The 17,018-nt window shown below is 41.0% G+C and overlaps 1 protein-coding gene across 4 annotated transcripts in view; it reads right to left on the bottom strand.

Annotated features, from left to right (window-relative positions):
* The window catches only part of MYO1B (myosin IB), a 200,390-nt gene that overhangs the window by 82,151 nt on the left and 101,221 nt on the right, over positions 1 to 17,018 (bottom strand). For all 4 annotated transcript variants that reach the window (XM_066322539.1, XM_066322538.1, XM_066322540.1 and 1 more), the window contains exon 2: positions 9,199 to 9,339. In XM_066322539.1, coding sequence (XP_066178636.1) covers positions 9,199 to 9,333 — 135 coding nt within the window. In that variant the 5' untranslated portion in view covers positions 9,334 to 9,339. The remainder of the gene's footprint in view (positions 1 to 9,198; positions 9,340 to 17,018) is intronic.

The raw sequence follows: 17,018 nt of genomic DNA, 5'->3' as shown, positions 1-17,018 counted from the left end.
GCAAGTGCATTAAATTCCCAAGGGGCAGCAAGGTTTCTCTCTGTTCATTTAATTTGTTAAACTTTGGAGCACAGAAATAGAAAAACAAAGAAATTTTAGTAAAATAAGATTTTGCTGAAATTGCATTCTTCCATTTATGCAGGCCAATTTTAATACTCCATATACATATAATACACATTCCTTTAGTAATGGCTCTGCTCAAATAATCATTTGATTCCTACAACTTTGAAGAGTTTCAGATCATGCCACCAAATCAATTCATTGAAATAGGAGACAATAAAGTAGGATCCAAGAAAAGTGTGACTTGGTTTTATTGGAATTAATCCAAAACCAAGGCTTGCCCAGCACTGTTTTCATTGTGGCGAGGCAGGACGGTGTTTTGGTTTTGTGGGGTTTTTTTTAATGTGACATATGAAAATTATATTTCTAATATAATGCTCATTTTCCTTTGTATTTGCCTGACCTATTGCTGTTCTGTATCTTGCCAGCTCATAAGCATGTGTGCCACTGCATGTTCAGAACAGCTGAAGCCAAAGAGATGGCAGAGGAAGCCTGTACTTACATGTTTTTAGTTTTTTGAGCTGTCTCAATCTCAAACAGAGCTGGGCAAATTTAAAACTACAACTTTACTCTATAATGAAGTTTCCATTTTAATACGCATTACCAGCTAGATCAGTAAAGTATTAAACTATCACCTATTATTTGAACGATCATGTTGTGAGCTCAAATTTGTTTTACATTCTGGTTGGCCACAACAAAACAGTTAAATGCACTGTGCCTCTGGTCCCTTGTGTTTTTTCACATTGGAAACACAAAGTCGCAAGAGACAATGTTTGAAAAGAGTAAGGAAAAAGAGCAACATCAAGACTAAAAGCAAAATCACCTGAACCCACTGCTGCTGCTGAGGCTTTGACTGACTGTATTCCAGTGTATGACAATGGAGGTGTTTGTATTGCTTGGTGGAGAGGGATGGGCTGGGTACTTGAAAAAGACAAACAAACAAACAGACGCGGATCCAGTAACACTCCAGGGTTTCCCGAAACCGATTTACAACAGCACACACAAACTCCACCTGTGATCCAAACTGAGCAGCTGCACTGCAGGTTGGGGCAATGCTGGGCTAACACTGCTTGTGCTTCAGTGAGTTGGGAGCTTCAGCAGAGAAATATATCACTGGATTTCTGAACAAATACAGACCATTCTCCATGATGATGAAAACTCGCTTGCTCAAGCCTACCTTCCTGGAAACAGCATTTTAGTCCCAGAAATACAGTGGACAAAGTCTGTATGTTGTAATAGGAAAAAAACCCCAATCCTAGTAAGCTACTCCATGTGCTTAATGCAGTTATTAACCAGGCCAGGCAGCCTTGTAAAACCTAGACGGGACAGCAAAGGCTGTAAAAAAACTACCCAGAAGAGCAGTGGATGAGGTCCTCAAGGGAGAATCAATCAAGAAAAATAAGAAATTGAGGAGATGAAATAACAGTCCTGTACAAAGTACACTAATGGCTGATATAATGACTCAAGAAACAGAACTCCAAGAGGTTACACGAAGGCAGAAGCCTGCATCTGTATCCCAGAGCAAACAATCACAACACAGGCAACCTATGCCAAAGAGGATAACCACACAACTAAAGTATTTTTCAACATGGGCTTGATCCTGCAAGCCACTGTGCAAGCAGTAGCAGCCTGGACAAGCTGTGGGCAACCCACACTGCCCAGGACCAAGCCCTTTAACTGCACTGCAACCTGTTTGAGATCCAAGCCCTGAAGTCAGAGCAGATCATTTGCCAGGAAAGACACCCACACTGCAAGTTGGAGCGAGTACGAGAAGCGGATGCATGAGCGCAGATTATCGGGTTTCTCCTCTGAGCTTCTCCAGGGCACAGAAATCTCTGCCCTGCTCAGTGAACATTACCATCATGACAGACTCCAGTGTTGTTATTAATGAAGCTGACTAATCCTCTCTGCTGCTCTCCTCTCTGGCTACTTTGGGATGATTTATACAAACAAAAAGAGCTCCTACACAGGATACAAATATAGGCAAGACCTGAAAGTAAACAATGAAGAAGTCAACCCAAAGGTGACACGAGAAACTTTCAAGACAGTGTTTAAACACCCCTGAACATCAGTGCTTGCCTACTTTTCAGAAAAGGAGGACTTGTTTTCACAAGCAAACAGTAGCTGGAGATTGGCTATGTCTGTGCCAAAAAACCATTGGTGGAAACATTAGTGAGAGCATTCATTTCAAAATGTTCCATTATTTCTGTATGAATGAAATGTGGGGAGAGAAAAGGGGAACCTTCTGCCATGTTGCAGCCAAGGCTAGCTTATGCTCCTCAGGGTGAAAGCCATGTTTTTACAGCCCTTGGACACTTTTGCTTCTATTTTTCCACTTGACAATCTTTCATTAATCTTCCTTTAGTGTTTTGGTTTCATATAACATGCACTGAAACCATCAATAAATGCCCCAAATATCATCATCACCTTAGTGAAGAAATACACAGTATTTTGAGGCAAAGCTAACACTATAACTGGAGGCATTTCCTACACTTTCTCCTCTCTTTTTTCAAAGCATCACTTCAGAGGTAAAAAGAAAGAATGTGCAGGGGAGGAGAAGACCCCCTACACACAGCCCACCAAATGCATTCAGTTTTCTCTGATCCTTATTGCTGTTTCCTTACTCCTTTATGCAAATACTGCATGGAGCCCTACAAACAGTGCCTCAAACACGAGGCTCAGAATCATGGGAGTTGTACAAAAAGGAAAGGAAACAAAGCACTGCCTTGAGATAAATAACTCTCCTCCCACAAAGCACTTCAAGGTAAAAAGCAGCCAACCTGCTGTGAAAATCCTTACTCCTGACTCTGGGCAAGTTATAAAGTTTGTTTTGCTGGAGCAGGTTGATGTGAAGGGCCAGAGGACCCACGGGATTTTTATCTAGATAGCAAAGCAAAGCAAGATTTGCAGGGTAGCAGAATACTTCTTAGGCCACAAGCTATCACAGCAAAAGATGTGCCTTGGGCACACAAACCTTTCTTCCCATCTGAAGAAGCAGCAGGCTTCAAGGTCCTAGCCTGTGGCAGCTGCAACAATATTATTACTACAACTCAGTAGCTTCCCTCAAAGGGCAAAACTGTTGAGGCACTGATGGGAAAATTGCTCAAATCGACACAGGCATTCCCCACGGGAGGAAGAGAAGGAGATGGGAGGAGACTCAGGTCCCCTGGGCTCCCATCACAGGCAGATGGCTGTTCTGATCCAGCTCTCAAACCATCCTGCCTTTAAGAAGCTGGTCAGCTACCACACCTGCCACTCCTCAAACTCCCAAATAAAGACCAGCAGCCCAGGCTGGACTCACTGGACGAGCACAAGTAAATACATGAAAGTACAAGGGAGCAGGGTCAGATCTGGCAGGAGGAAAGACTCCTGTAAAGCACAGTCCCGCTAGCAGCCAGCACACACGCAGCTATGACGTATCCAAAATCCACAGGGGACAACAGCCCTCACCAAAACCCAAAAATGGACCCCACCCAGCCTCAACTGCAACATTTTAAAGGTGAACATGATCATGCTGATATCAGGATGTAATGAAACTGAGAATAAAGTGAAACTTCAACAGTCCCTCAGTTACTACTACCACACAGCAAGCTGCATTTGTGTTTCCCATATCACAAGACTCTCTTCTTCACATCATCAATGGGATGGTCACACAAGGCTGATGCAGACCAGAACAATTGGTCTCACTCACATAATTCTGTTCCACACCCTGTTCTTGCAAATGTAGCATCTGGAATACCAGGTAAGAGTGCAGCAGGAAAAAAGCCACGGTGCTTGACAGCAATTCAGTGAAGTCCTGAATAATCTAAGGTAGCTGAAAATGGGATGAATCAATAGTATAGACAGACACAGTGGAGTAAAGGCAAGTCAAAAGCAGAAAGGCCAACCCTAAAATATTAAAGCAGTCGAGATCAAGAGGAAGCAGCTCAGTCTATGAAACAAGCACACCACAACAGCCATGCCAGCAGAAGGCAGCCACAGGGATGGTACCTCAAACAGATAAAACAGAGTTATTACCCTGGAATGCCAAATATTTAATGTTTCAGTGATAAAACAACAAATGTTCAGTAACATAAGACTGCTGCTGCCCAAAACAGCCCACAAACTCCATGCATCAGAAAATACAAATTAAACGCTGACATCAGAGAAAGATTCTGTTTTGTTGTAAGAACAAAAAGCAAACAAACATTTTCTTGTAAGGAACAAAATGTTGACCTCTGCAAATTTGGGAAGACTTCAAGAAACAACATAATTGTGGGGAAAAATGTGCAGGGCAGCAGAATAAAGCCATATCTGACCTCTAAAGGCTGACTCCTGTGAGCCTACGCAGTTCCACTCCCCTCCAGACTCCTCACACCTCCCTTGACACTTCCACATGCCTCACAGAGCAACAAACCCAGCATAAAAATAAGTTTCAGACTAATAGAAATGCTACAATTTATCCAAAATCTCTACCATTCATGAGTCACTGTAAATGCACATATAGACAGATGCCCCCTCCCATTTGTCAGCATCCCAAACTGCAAAGGAAAAATAATTGCCGAACTGGATTGGGTGAGCATATTTCAGCTGACTTAGAAAAAAAAAAAAAAACAAAAAAAAAACAAAAAAACAAAAACAAAAAAACAAAAAAAACAAAAAAAAAAAAAAAAAAACAAACGTTAAGAGAGGGAGCTCAACAGAACAAGTCAAAAATTCATCAATCACACACAAACTGAACTTTATGAATGCACTTAAAGTTTTCCATGTGGTCTGCAGGTCACACATTTTAACCACACAAACTGCTCCCTGAAACCTTCAAATAACCAACGTTGTGGGATTCTTTCCTACTTGCTAATGCATTGCCCATGAGCCATGTTTTACTTCGTAAAGTTAATGAAAGACTCCCACGGGCTTTTGTTACCAGCAGTTACAGAAAAGAACTTTTGTGGAACAGCAACGCAAATTTTATCAATGTAAAGTTTAAGAGTTGCAAAAACAATATAATAAACAATTACAGCTTTCTAATGAGATTTTTCTTGGTCAGACATACCTCAGACATTTCCAGACATGACTAAACTCTAAGATTCCCATTTCCAATTAACACATGCGTGCTACCCCACAAGCCCTCCCCCTCCCAAAGCCACTCAGCATGAGATTACTTCAGAATCTGATGGTCTTTAGTAGAATATTTGGCCTAACTCCAGCTCCACCAGCCTTCATGCTTATTTTTATAGGCACAGCCCCCAGCTTTGCACTCTAGTATGTAACACAACACCCAAGTCTATTAAACTTTCCACCAAATACACACAAAATTGAACAACAGGTAATCAAGCCACAGTCTGTGCCCTCACTCTTGGGAGGGAACTCATTGCCCTGTTTGCACCATGGCATGAAACTTTGCCAGTGTTTCTGAAGGGCTTACAGTGAACGTGCCTGAGATGATACAGAAGGACCATCAGAGGATCCAGACTGAAATGCTTTTGCAAAAGGAGCTCGTATGGAGAAGATCGAGCATTTCAAAGGGGCAAATGGAGCTGGCACTCCTTTTGCTGGATCTCCAACATCAAATATAACAACCGTGAAAGAGACCAGAAAAGGCAAAAAATATTCTAGTGGAATGAGCCCAACTATCTTGTCATCTTTGGCTATGGGGAGGGGAGAGGTTTGGCATTGTTCAGTGAATGCTTGATCTGACTCTCACATTTCATAGAATCACAGAAGAGTTTGGGTTGGAAGTAGTATTTAAAGGTCTCTAGTCCAATCCCCTCTGCAATGAGCAGGGACATCTCCAACTAGATCAGGTTGCTCAGAGTCCTTCTCCATGGTGACCTTGAATGTTTCCAGGGATGGGGCATCTACCACCTCTCTTCACAGCCTGTTACAGTCTTTTACTATCCACATCATAAAAAAAATTCTTGCTTATTATCTAGTCTAAATCTACCCTCTCTGACTTTAAAACCAATATTCCTCATCCTGTCACAACAGGCATTACTAACAAGCTTGTGCCTGTCTCTCCTCTAAGTCCCCTTTTTGCGTTTACCTACCAAGACTGGCTAACATGTTCATGCAGCATCTGGCCAGCCTTACACCATCTTCAAAGCTACCCTTGTTACAGGTCCCATTCCTCACAACAAACCCTTTTGAAGGTTACGACTGCAACCCCCTTTTAAAACTTTAACATGTGTAGCACAGACAGAGGCTTCAGTCTGCAGGAACCAGCTTAGAAAACCATGTTGGGTAAGCCTGGTTTGCTGCAGCTTGACTTTGTTCTTTGAAGATGGGCACAGCTTCTGGCAATACCTGCAGTGGAACACTGACATCAGGGCTGAACTTAAGCCCACAGCTGTGCTATTAAAGGACAAATCCATTCCCACTACCCTCTGAAAGGACCCTGAGAGGTCAATTTCTCTATGTAGCTTGCTGCAGCAGCAAAAATCTGCAGTCTTGGTTAAGCACCAGCAGCAGCTCTTGAATAGCATAATTTGGTTTCCCCAGGATGCAAACTACACATTTTACATGGTAAAACAAGCCCTGCTTCCAGGTGTAACAGAGGCTCCATTGTCCTCATCAGAGCCCAAAACCAGAAATGCAAAGTGCAGTTGCAGTGAGTGGTGGCAACAAGGAGAAGGTAGAGAAGAGTTTGTACTTGAAAATTAATGTGGTTGTTACAGTGAGCACCATTCCAACTGTTACTGTTTTACAAATTTTCTGAAATATGCAACAGAGGCATGAAAATCTGCAAGGCAGCAAAACTTAGCTGATATGGAGAGGAAACAATATTCCTCAAGTGATTTGGTAAATAAAACCATGCAGCATCACCAGTAACTTGCATACTTGGTAGCAGCATGTGGCACAGGCATGAACATCTCCTTTTTCCCCCCATTGTGTGTAGTGAATATTTTGATACTTGCAAAGATTTGCAAAATTTGGCCTTCGTATTGTGGATTCACACACAGAGCATTTAAGACCTTGAAAAAAACAGGCTTTCCCACTTGCAAGCCAAGGGATCCTACATTGCTAGGGAAAAGTGGTGGCTGGAATCACCTACCAAAGCACATAATACAGATAATTACATTGAACATCAGTGCCAGGTGCAGCAGAATCAGAAACTGGGGGAAATATATGCTTCACTACCACCACCTCAGATGTCAGCTAGCTCATAACAAAACACCTATTTGTCATTAAAACATTCAGTTTCTTTCAAGAAAAAACTATCCAATCTGAATTAAGCAGAAACATGTAACTAAATACTTCCCAATCCATAGTAGTTGACAGAGAAGGGAAAAAAAAAAAAAATCCACTCCCGTAAGATTTATAGCAATCCTTCATGAGAAACTGCATAGTCCACAATGCCCTCACAGAACAGGTTTGCATCTTTAATGCTTTAAATAAAACTTTCAAATATGACCCAAAGATTGGGCTGGGTGCTACTACCTCCTTTAACCTCCAGGCAAATAGCTCTCTTTCCTTTTCTTTTCCTTCATATTTTCTTGAGTTAAATGGCATGAGATGATTCAGAATCACCCAATTACTGTAGGCATCAGGAATAGAGTATTAACCCTAAAACTGATGTGGAACATGTTAAGTATACAAGTCACTGACTGGAAAAAAACCCTCTGAATCCCAGAGGAGGCAGCTACTGCAGTTGTTGAAAATGAAGGATTTGCCAGAAGCAAGATGAAAAGGCAGAAAAGAGAAGTCTGGTATCTACTTGCCTGTATCAACATCCAAAAGTTTTCCATAGGAAACAGAACCCATCTTCAAGGAACAAGGAAAATATAAGACACAAAGCTTTTCAAATGTAACTCTCAAAGGTATAGCAGAAGTTTAAAAACAACAACAACAAGAAGTTAATTTTTTAACTATTGAGGAAAAAAGTTTCAATAAATAAACATTGTTTTAGTTTCTTCTTCAACAAGGTTTTCACGGATACTGAGAGTCTTTTCTCAATCAAATTTTATTGTTTTATTTAAACTGTCAGTACAACCTGAAGTTGCAAAGTGATGGAAATGATACAATAGCAGTTTGGAGCAACTAACCTAATTAGTTAGGTATTACCAACATAATGTCTCCAGAAAAGGGAGCAGGCTGGGTGGAACAAGAAAACTATTTCAGAACAAAGATGTGGCAATGAATAGCAGAGGGACAAATGCACAGACTATAACTAAGGGATAGCAGGAGCTAGCAAAAGCAGCACAGATTCTGCCATACCTTCTCCTTTCTGTTCTCCAGTATAATGAAACCATGATGGTTCAAAAGCTTAGCAAGGATGAAAAATATAATCATTCTAAAAATTAAAAAAGGGGGAAGGCTAAATTATAATTAAGTACAGAACAACTATTTGATTTTAGTAAGCTGCAGACACAATTCCTTGCAGACCGTAGACATACTTTGGCTTGAACATTTAGGCTCACCAGCAGCCTTGGAAAGTCTCTACAAACCATTAAGTTCACACAGCCTAAGCAGTATAACAGATACAATACTGTGCACATTTTAGCAAAAGTGGAACAAAGAGATGAAGCAGGAAATGAAAGGCTTAACTGGAATCATCATTTGCCTCTTCATTCCCTGCCTGTGTTTCAACTGCCAGTTCACAACATCCCTCCTGTTGATCATCACTCAGAGATTAATACACTTGAAGACTTTGATTGCTTCCACATATATCCAGGCTCATTGTATTTAGTTTAAATTCCAACCATTTTTATAAACACAACCCTTTTGCAAATCAGAGATAGCAGGCAATATTTAAGTTACCCTTAGCATATTCCAAGCATGTATTGTTTCTGCTTCAGCCCACTCTAACATCCTGGAAGAGCCTTCTCTGTAAGTGAATTATTTATAACTGCAATGCCCTCTGACAACAGGAGCATCAAAGTTACTGCCAGCAGCAGCTCTGGAAATGTTCTTTACGAAAATCAGAGATCTCCCATGTCGTGCAATAGGGAAAAAGAAAAAGGAAAAATATCCCAGATGGGAAAGATCAAACGCAAAGAATGCGGTACAGGAAAGACTACAACACAAGTAAGGTTTAAAACATCCCCAATACAACAGATAAGGTTCAGGAACTCAGTCTCTGTGTATCCTTATAAATAAACACATATCTTTAGAATGACAGCATAGCTGCCCATAGGATGTTATGTCTTAACATATACTCACATAAACTTCATTGTGATCAAAGCGCTTCTTCAGGTTATTGATGAAAGAATCTTCATTAAGTGGCTCTAAAAGAACCATATCTCCCACCCCTATCATGTCATCTAAAAGTGACGTCTTGACCTCCATTTTGGCCATTTTGTCCTGGGAAAAACAAAAGAAACAAGAATAAAACAAACAGCAAAGTTAGTTCAAGGTTATTCTAATTATTCACAGACATTACCGACTAACACTACTTCAGGAATAAAAGTTAAAGAACACTACATTAAAATTATGTTTCCAAGGAACATTCTCAAAGTCATTGCATCTACCCAGGAAAGTCCACAGTCCACATGACTGCAAAATTTAACTTCTAATAATGAACAATGCCTTCTGGTCCCCTATACATTAACATGAAACTCCTAGAAACAGGAATGATGATTCCAGTGGGCATCACAACTACAGTATTTGGATAACTTTAGTGTTCAAGTCTGTATTTTATCAAAAGCTTCAGGATCATCAAACTAGGGTTTGAATTTGTCAATAACCCTAATCTGAATTTCTTTTTCACCCTTACTTGCATTTCTCCAACTCCGTTAATATTAAAAAGGAAACCAACTCAGTGAACCCACTCAGAAACAAAAAAACCACAGTATTTGATCTTAGTTCATGAACCCTGGGCTCTAAAGTGCCTGTATTTCAGGACAGTGCAGGTATTGGCTATATGAAGCTACCAAATGACTTCATTTATTTGTAATTTTGTTGCTTGAGAGAACATTTTCAAGGGGCACAACAATCCAGCTGATAAGTGGAGACACATCATCAATGTAACTGGCGTGGCAAAAGCCAGAAGCTGGGCTTGAACAGGGGACCAAGATCAAACAAAACAAAGCAAGCAAGTCTGATAAAGGAAGTCATTTAGACAAAGAAGTCAAGGTCAGGCCAAAACTTAGCACTTATTTGATCCTCCCAGCCTTTCATCCCTCCAATCCGAACGCTGGAGATTACTGAGCTCCCCAAGAACTCTGGGCACACCGTTACTGCTTTCAGCTTTCCTGAGGAGACTGAAAAATGGATGGATTCACAGTGGCAGCCGGCAAACAGGGACCCAGAGGTGAGAGAACAGCTTTGCTGACCACACAAACCAAGGACCAACTACTACACAGCTACACAAAACAACAGCTCAACTCCACCAGTCAGCTGTCACTTCCCAGCTACAGAATGCCATCAGGCTGTCTTTGGTACCCCTACCACTGCCACACATTTTAATTCTAAATATTTTTTTCTTGTTTCCCAAAATGCCACTACTGAGCAGCTATTCCCTGATATAATCAGTGCTACCTTGCCACAGTACCTCTCCATCAGATGACTAATTTAAAACAAGCAAAGTCTTTTATCTCTCCCTTCTGCCTGCAGCCACCACTTTACTAAAAGTTATTTGACCTTTTTCATCAGTGAGTGACATTTGAGGGATTTTAGATCAAGAATTAAGTCTCGCTTGATGTGTTTCCAAATTCAACGAAGAGAAGTGCAGCTCCACAGGCAGCTAACAAAAAGATACAAAAAGATCCCCAAAACCTGAACCAAGCCTGGGAATTACTAGAAATTCACATGGAAATGCAAAAACAGTGCTGAACTATGGTAACCAACCAAAGCTGAGTCAACTCTGCTAAACAAACAAAAGAGCATTTATTTTAAACAGAAACAGCGGACAAATATTTTTGTAGAGAAAGATACTTCTATTCTTAAAAGTTCACCTCTCTGAATCACCAAAAAAATTTTAAACATTTGTAGAATCTTGTCAGAGGTATCACTTCAACTTTTGAATCTCATTAAGACAAATTCTTTGAACTACCAATCTTGTTTCAGTGACCTAATTACTTCCCATACATCAACTAAAGCTCAAGTAATTTTTGAAGGCTGAAAAAATAAAGCCCTTCTCAAGCATGGAACTTATTAAATAATGGGTTTGTGGCCAAATATATAAAAAAGGCAACACAAAAATCCTAATAAGGGCAATTTAAACCTAAAATTTAAGTTCTAAGTACAATACCTCATTTACCATTGTGAAATTACATACCACCTACCACACTTCATGCATCACTGCTTGGGAATTTCAAGAGCAAGAGCAGCCAAACCCATCAAAAACATCCATGTATTCCCAAACTCAGTGGCATGTTTTGCAGAAGAGGTGCAGGAAGACACTGTATCTACTACTATAAGTTGGATCAAGAAGCTGTACAGAGATACTAACTTATCAATGTATTGGAAAAGTTCAATTTCATGGTCAAATGTTAATTTTCAGGTTGGTTTTCTTCCACAATAATTTACAGCATTCAGTGATTAAAACATTTTTGTTAACTTGTGAGTTAGAAAATACTGGAAACGCAAATGATGAAAAAATTGAACAGGCTGAGGCAACTTATTTAACACTGATTGCTCAAAATCATTTTCAATAGCCTAGCCTTTGCAAAACTAAAGATTACCTCCTACACTTATGTATGCTTCAAGAGTATTCTGTTAGCCCTTTGCTTTGCTGCAATCCAATGGTAACCCCTGCTTTAGTTTAGCTAACAAAGGAAAATCCATAATTTGGGATAATTTGGTTGTCTATCTGAGGTAAAAGGTGGGGGGAAGAAGTACTGCTAAGAGAAGCCAACAATGTTTAAACATATATTAATCAACTAAATAGGGCTTAATAACTGAAATTAACCTACTAGAAGAATGTAGTAGAAGATCAATATATAGCACTTTCAAGATACCAAATGCTAACTTTAGAAGTAGCCTTATTAAAAAAATGTCAAAAATCAGCACACTACACAGAAAGAAAAAAAATAATCAAACTCTTGCAACATTACATGGCTAAACTTCAGAAAAAAGCTCAGAAACAACCCAAATCCATGTCCAAGTATTTGCCATATACTCAGAGATGCCTTGCAGCTGTTACTATTTCCCATCAGCACTGCTGACAGTGTGCTCACCACAGTTGGGAGAGCAGTACATAAAAGCAAGTGGCTTCCTTGTGCACTTATTCACACACCTTTAAAAAGATGAATGCTCCTCAAGAACCATTTTCAAGGACCAGATCTATAAGAGGGATGAGACCAGAACCTGCTCCCAGTGTCTAAGAAATCGGGATCAGATTGTTACTCCAACATTCCCTGGTCTCACCCGTACCCACTTACCACTTGAGGCTTCTCCCAAATTTACCCTCCTTGTCCCTAAAGGAAAGATCAGCAGCATTTCAAAATATCTCCTTTCTCTGTAGGCAGTTGTCAAATCTGCTCTTCCTCCCTTCAGTCTCATATCTAAGACTTAATTCAATGGAGTGAGAACTTTCGCAACATGTTTCAATTCTCAGAAAAATTTTTTTTAAGTCTATTCAGTAATCCTTCACAGTTTGATCAGCTTTATGTTGGACAACATGCTTGGGAGGAGAAGTGCTGGGCAGGCTATGTCTTTAAAATGCTTTTATTCACACACTCCCACGCCATACAGAGCCTTTTAAAACACAGACTGTTGTACCCACTTGCTTGCAGTGCCTGGGATTGCCATCCAGCCAGGCCAGTTGAATCTAAAACCTTCCTGCCCCTCTTGGGCAAGAGGGATGGCAAATTAAAAATCACACCATCCCACAGCCACAGCAGCCAAATCATTGGCCATGCTGAAACAAGAGCTAATGAGAACTATAAATAGAAGAGGATACAGTGAATAGGCAAAACCCCCAATGCCTTGTACAATTAAATGCACACATTCTCACCGGGGGAAATGAAGTAATGCCCTGTTATTGGCATACAGCACGTTACAGAATTGTCCAAGGTTTTCCACATCACCCTCCAACAGCAGAACAGAAACAATTGTCAGCAGCTTCCTACAGCTGTGCAGCTCTTACCTCACACTCAAGAGTTTGGTGTGCTGGAACTATCACTGTCTGCAGAGGTGGCTTGGTTTTGTGTCTTTTTTTGTTTTTTTTGTTTTTGTTTTTTTTTTCCAGGCATTGTAGCAAGAGGACAATTTCCCTACCATCAAAACAGATGCACTCACATATGCTTCAAGCTCTGAATATTTAAAACCGAAAAACAAAATAAAAAAATAAAACCCAAGCCTTTGGTTTCACTATGACCAGCTCTCTGTAGAAGATAGCCCCCTTCTTCTTTTGTAACTCTTAACAGGGACAATGTGCAACATCAGTGATTCAATAGCGGAGCTCAAACTGATTTCACGTTCCAGGTCTGATCCCGAGCCCCTGTCAGGCTGTAATTATGCTTGCCCACCCCTTCCCAGTTTTCTCTGTCCGGCAGCAATCAGCCCACACAGAGTGGGGACAGTGACAGGCCACTGCTGCAAAAAGCAGCCAGGACACGGTGTCATTACTCAAACAAAACAAACCAAAAGGGGCTGCAACCATCATCTCTTGCGGCTGCTCATGACAAGCCTAAGTACCAATTTAGCAAGAGGCAGGATTTAAACTTAACCTGTGCTGCTGCCCAGCAATCCTTGTGTCTCACCAGCCTCTGACTGACACCCCAAAGGTACAAGTTCATTGGAAACACCCGGTGCTGCTTCACCGGGCAAACCGAGGCAGACTCTGCAGCTGAACTGTTACAATGCCCTTTTCACTCAGAGCTACATTTCCCGACATCAGCATGTGTGAAAAAACGTTGATATCATCCAGAGGAAACCCTTGCTTTCCCTCCAGACCCCTCCCAGCTGCTGCCTGGCCACGGTCTGCAGGAACACCTGCACCCTCCTTCCCAGCTGTGACTGCTCTCAGTTGTTGCTCTGACATGTTGTCCGGGTCCTGTGGAAAAGGGCACGCAGAAAACAGCTCGACGTTGCAGCCCACTACTTTTTCCTGCAAGAAAATGGACTTGAGGAACGTGACAGACAAATTGCAGGAAGGAATGTTAATGGATATCGCAACATCAGTAAAAGCACTCAAAGAACTAAAATGCTTCCTCTGACTCTCCATCTTTCCTTTTGTTTTTGCCAGTGTCTGAATAGCTTCTGAATTCCATTTTTCCCCCTCGCAGTCCTACTGAACAAACCAGTGTTTTCCAAAGTGGAAAAGTTCATAATTCGGAGCTTTTGAATTAGCTGCTGTTTCTCACATCTTACCTACCAAGCGAGAGCTGTTATTCGAAGCCTTGTGCAACCCCTCTTAAATTTCCGTGGGCACTGAACATTACACACGTGTACCGGATTCCTTGAGCACTTAACAACAAACAGCTCTGGTGAATTACAAAAGTAAAATGCGGCATTACGGGGTGTATTTGTATCGGGACCGCAGGAATGTTTGCATTCAGCATCAGCTAAATGGGAACAGCCCTTTAGCAACATCAGATTAGGGCAGTTTCGCACCAGTGACTGCAATTTAGATGACAGAAGATCTGACCAGAGAATTCCATAGGAGAAACGAATGCTCCGCTGGCCTCCACTACCAAACACCACGCGTTTATCTAAAGATTGGGAAATTTTCAAGAAGGAATCAGGCCACTTAAGGCACTGTTGAACAAACAGCTGCAACCACGTGAGGCAATATCATCTTTTAATAGTTTAACAATGGAGACTTAGCTGCAGTTTAGAAAAACTGATAGTGCGGTAATTAGACTGCATTAGGACATGTACAAAAATGTTTTGCTGGGACATTATCTCCTCCTGATGTAAGCAGTGGATGAAACTTTCTTCATTAACAGGACTCAGGTTCTTCATAAATGCAAAGTGAGAGATTTTGTTGCTGCTGAAGTTCTTTGGGGCTCGTTGGGGGGGGTATTGGAGTTTTTGTTTTGGTGTGGGGGCGGGGTGTTTTTTATTTTTACATCAGCTTGGTTACAACCCACACTAAGCAGTAACCTCCCCTAAAGTGAGAGATGCCTCTCTCATGCTTCTGTTCATATTATGATGGGACTATGAACAACTCTGGTATCACCGAAAAGGTGCACAGTACCTTACCACAAAACCAAAATCATATCATCCATGAATGCAGAAAGTACAGCTTTGCCCTCCTTAAAAAAAAAAACCAAACTAATTCAGCAGCCTGAGGGGGCTGTGTTAGCATTTCTCTAAGGCTACTTTCTGTTATTTTTCTCCCAGTAGTTTGAATAACATTAGCATGGATATTACCTGCTCTACGAGACCATGGGGTATATATCAATTCCATTATTCCTCCTTTACAGTCCCAGCAGTACATGTCTTCAAATTACTTCTGATAATTATTTTGCAACCACAACACGGTAACTGCCACCAGTAATCGCACTCTGGGGTTGATCTATTTCCTAAGTCAACTTTCTGCCTTGCTTTAACTCATCTGGGTCAGTCATACAGTCACATCAGGTTTTGGGAAAAACATCTGGGTCTTTCAACGTTGCTAGGGCACTCTTCTTTAGCAGCTGTGAAAATACAGTCAAAATATGTCTGCTACTCCATTTTTTATCCTGCAAATGTTCCTTTACATTTTGGATTATATTGACAGGCTTCGAAGAATATAGGTGTGAAGTGGCCTTTTTGTAAATGGTTATTCTGGAATCTTTTTTTTTTATTATTTTTATTTTTCCTTTAATTAGTTTAATGGGGAAAACACCTTGTGTGTTTTCAATGCATCTAGAAATAGGTCTTCACTACCAAGGCTATTTACAGTCCAAAATTCTGGTTAAATTCCCACTGAGTTCAGCAGAAACGGGATCCATGGTGGTTTCTTATATTTAGGCTTCTCTTAGTCATTGCCTAGCCACAGAGTTTTGTAATCATTCCAGGTCCACATCTACAGAAAGGGATAAAGTATTCAATAACAAAGGAGGTCAATTTTTGGCACATACACCTTGCTAAGATTTCCTTGAGTCTTTTTCAAAATAAGGAACAAAATGTGAGTGCAAAGCCAAAAGTTGTCAAAGGTCCTGCCTTCTCCCCCTAAACCAAAGACTAGATTTCAGACTGACAGTGTTCTTTGGACAACACAACTTTCAAAAAGTTGTCAGGACAGGGTATCGACACATAGAAAACACCCTCATTCTTTCAGGGAAAAAAAAAAAAAATCTTTTACTACTGGACAACCAAACTCCACTAAGCAGTTTTTAGCAGATGCCCTTTTAAACTGATTAAGAAAATCTTTCAAGCTGCCGCTAAAAGTTTTCAGCCAATTTTGGGGGATCCTGCCCAATCCAAAGGTTACGTTTGCAGAACAGGGGCACAAAAAACAAGGTAGTGTTTATTTATATTAGGAGATCTCCTTTGTTTGCTGTATGTCACACACCAGTAGCTTGCCACCACACCAGAGCTTGGATTCAAAAGAGGTGTCAGTAGCAGATCCCCACAAAACACTTTTATAGACAATCAGTGCTCACGGTGTCAAATCACTTCTTACAGCTGAGGTTTCAGCCCCCCTGGAGCAATCCAGCAATCAGCTGTAATCGAGATCTTTGATTAAAATGGGATTTTTACTTTCTGTTCCACACAAGCACATGGGCAGAAATCAGACCTTGCTTTCCTGCAGCCAGCACGGGAACCACACAGCCCTGATACAGGAAAAGAACTGCTCGTGGTGTAGCAACTGGAGTGAACACTAATGTGCATCGTTGGTAAGGTAAGTACTAAGAGATGTCCTAATACTACAGGGTTAAAATACCAGAGTACAGGCTAATCTTCTGCTCAAATGCTTTGCTGCCTGTTAAGCAGTGGGTGATAAGCCCTGAAGATATGCAGAAAACGAAGTAACAGGCCAGGTAACACCCCAGCTTCACTCAGCTGCCAACAGCAGAAGGAAAAGCAGCCACAGAAAGTGGTCACAACAGTGACTGAGCCGGGCTTAGAACCGGTCGCAGATGAACACAAACCTAATCAGGAGCTTC

This window comes from Sylvia atricapilla, chromosome 7 (assembly GCF_009819655.1).
Source record: "Sylvia atricapilla isolate bSylAtr1 chromosome 7, bSylAtr1.pri, whole genome shotgun sequence".
Classification (NCBI taxonomy): domain Eukaryota; kingdom Metazoa; phylum Chordata; class Aves; order Passeriformes; family Sylviidae; genus Sylvia; species Sylvia atricapilla.
The sequence above is the reverse complement of the archived record's forward strand: the minus strand, read 5'-3'. Positions and strand labels throughout refer to the sequence as shown.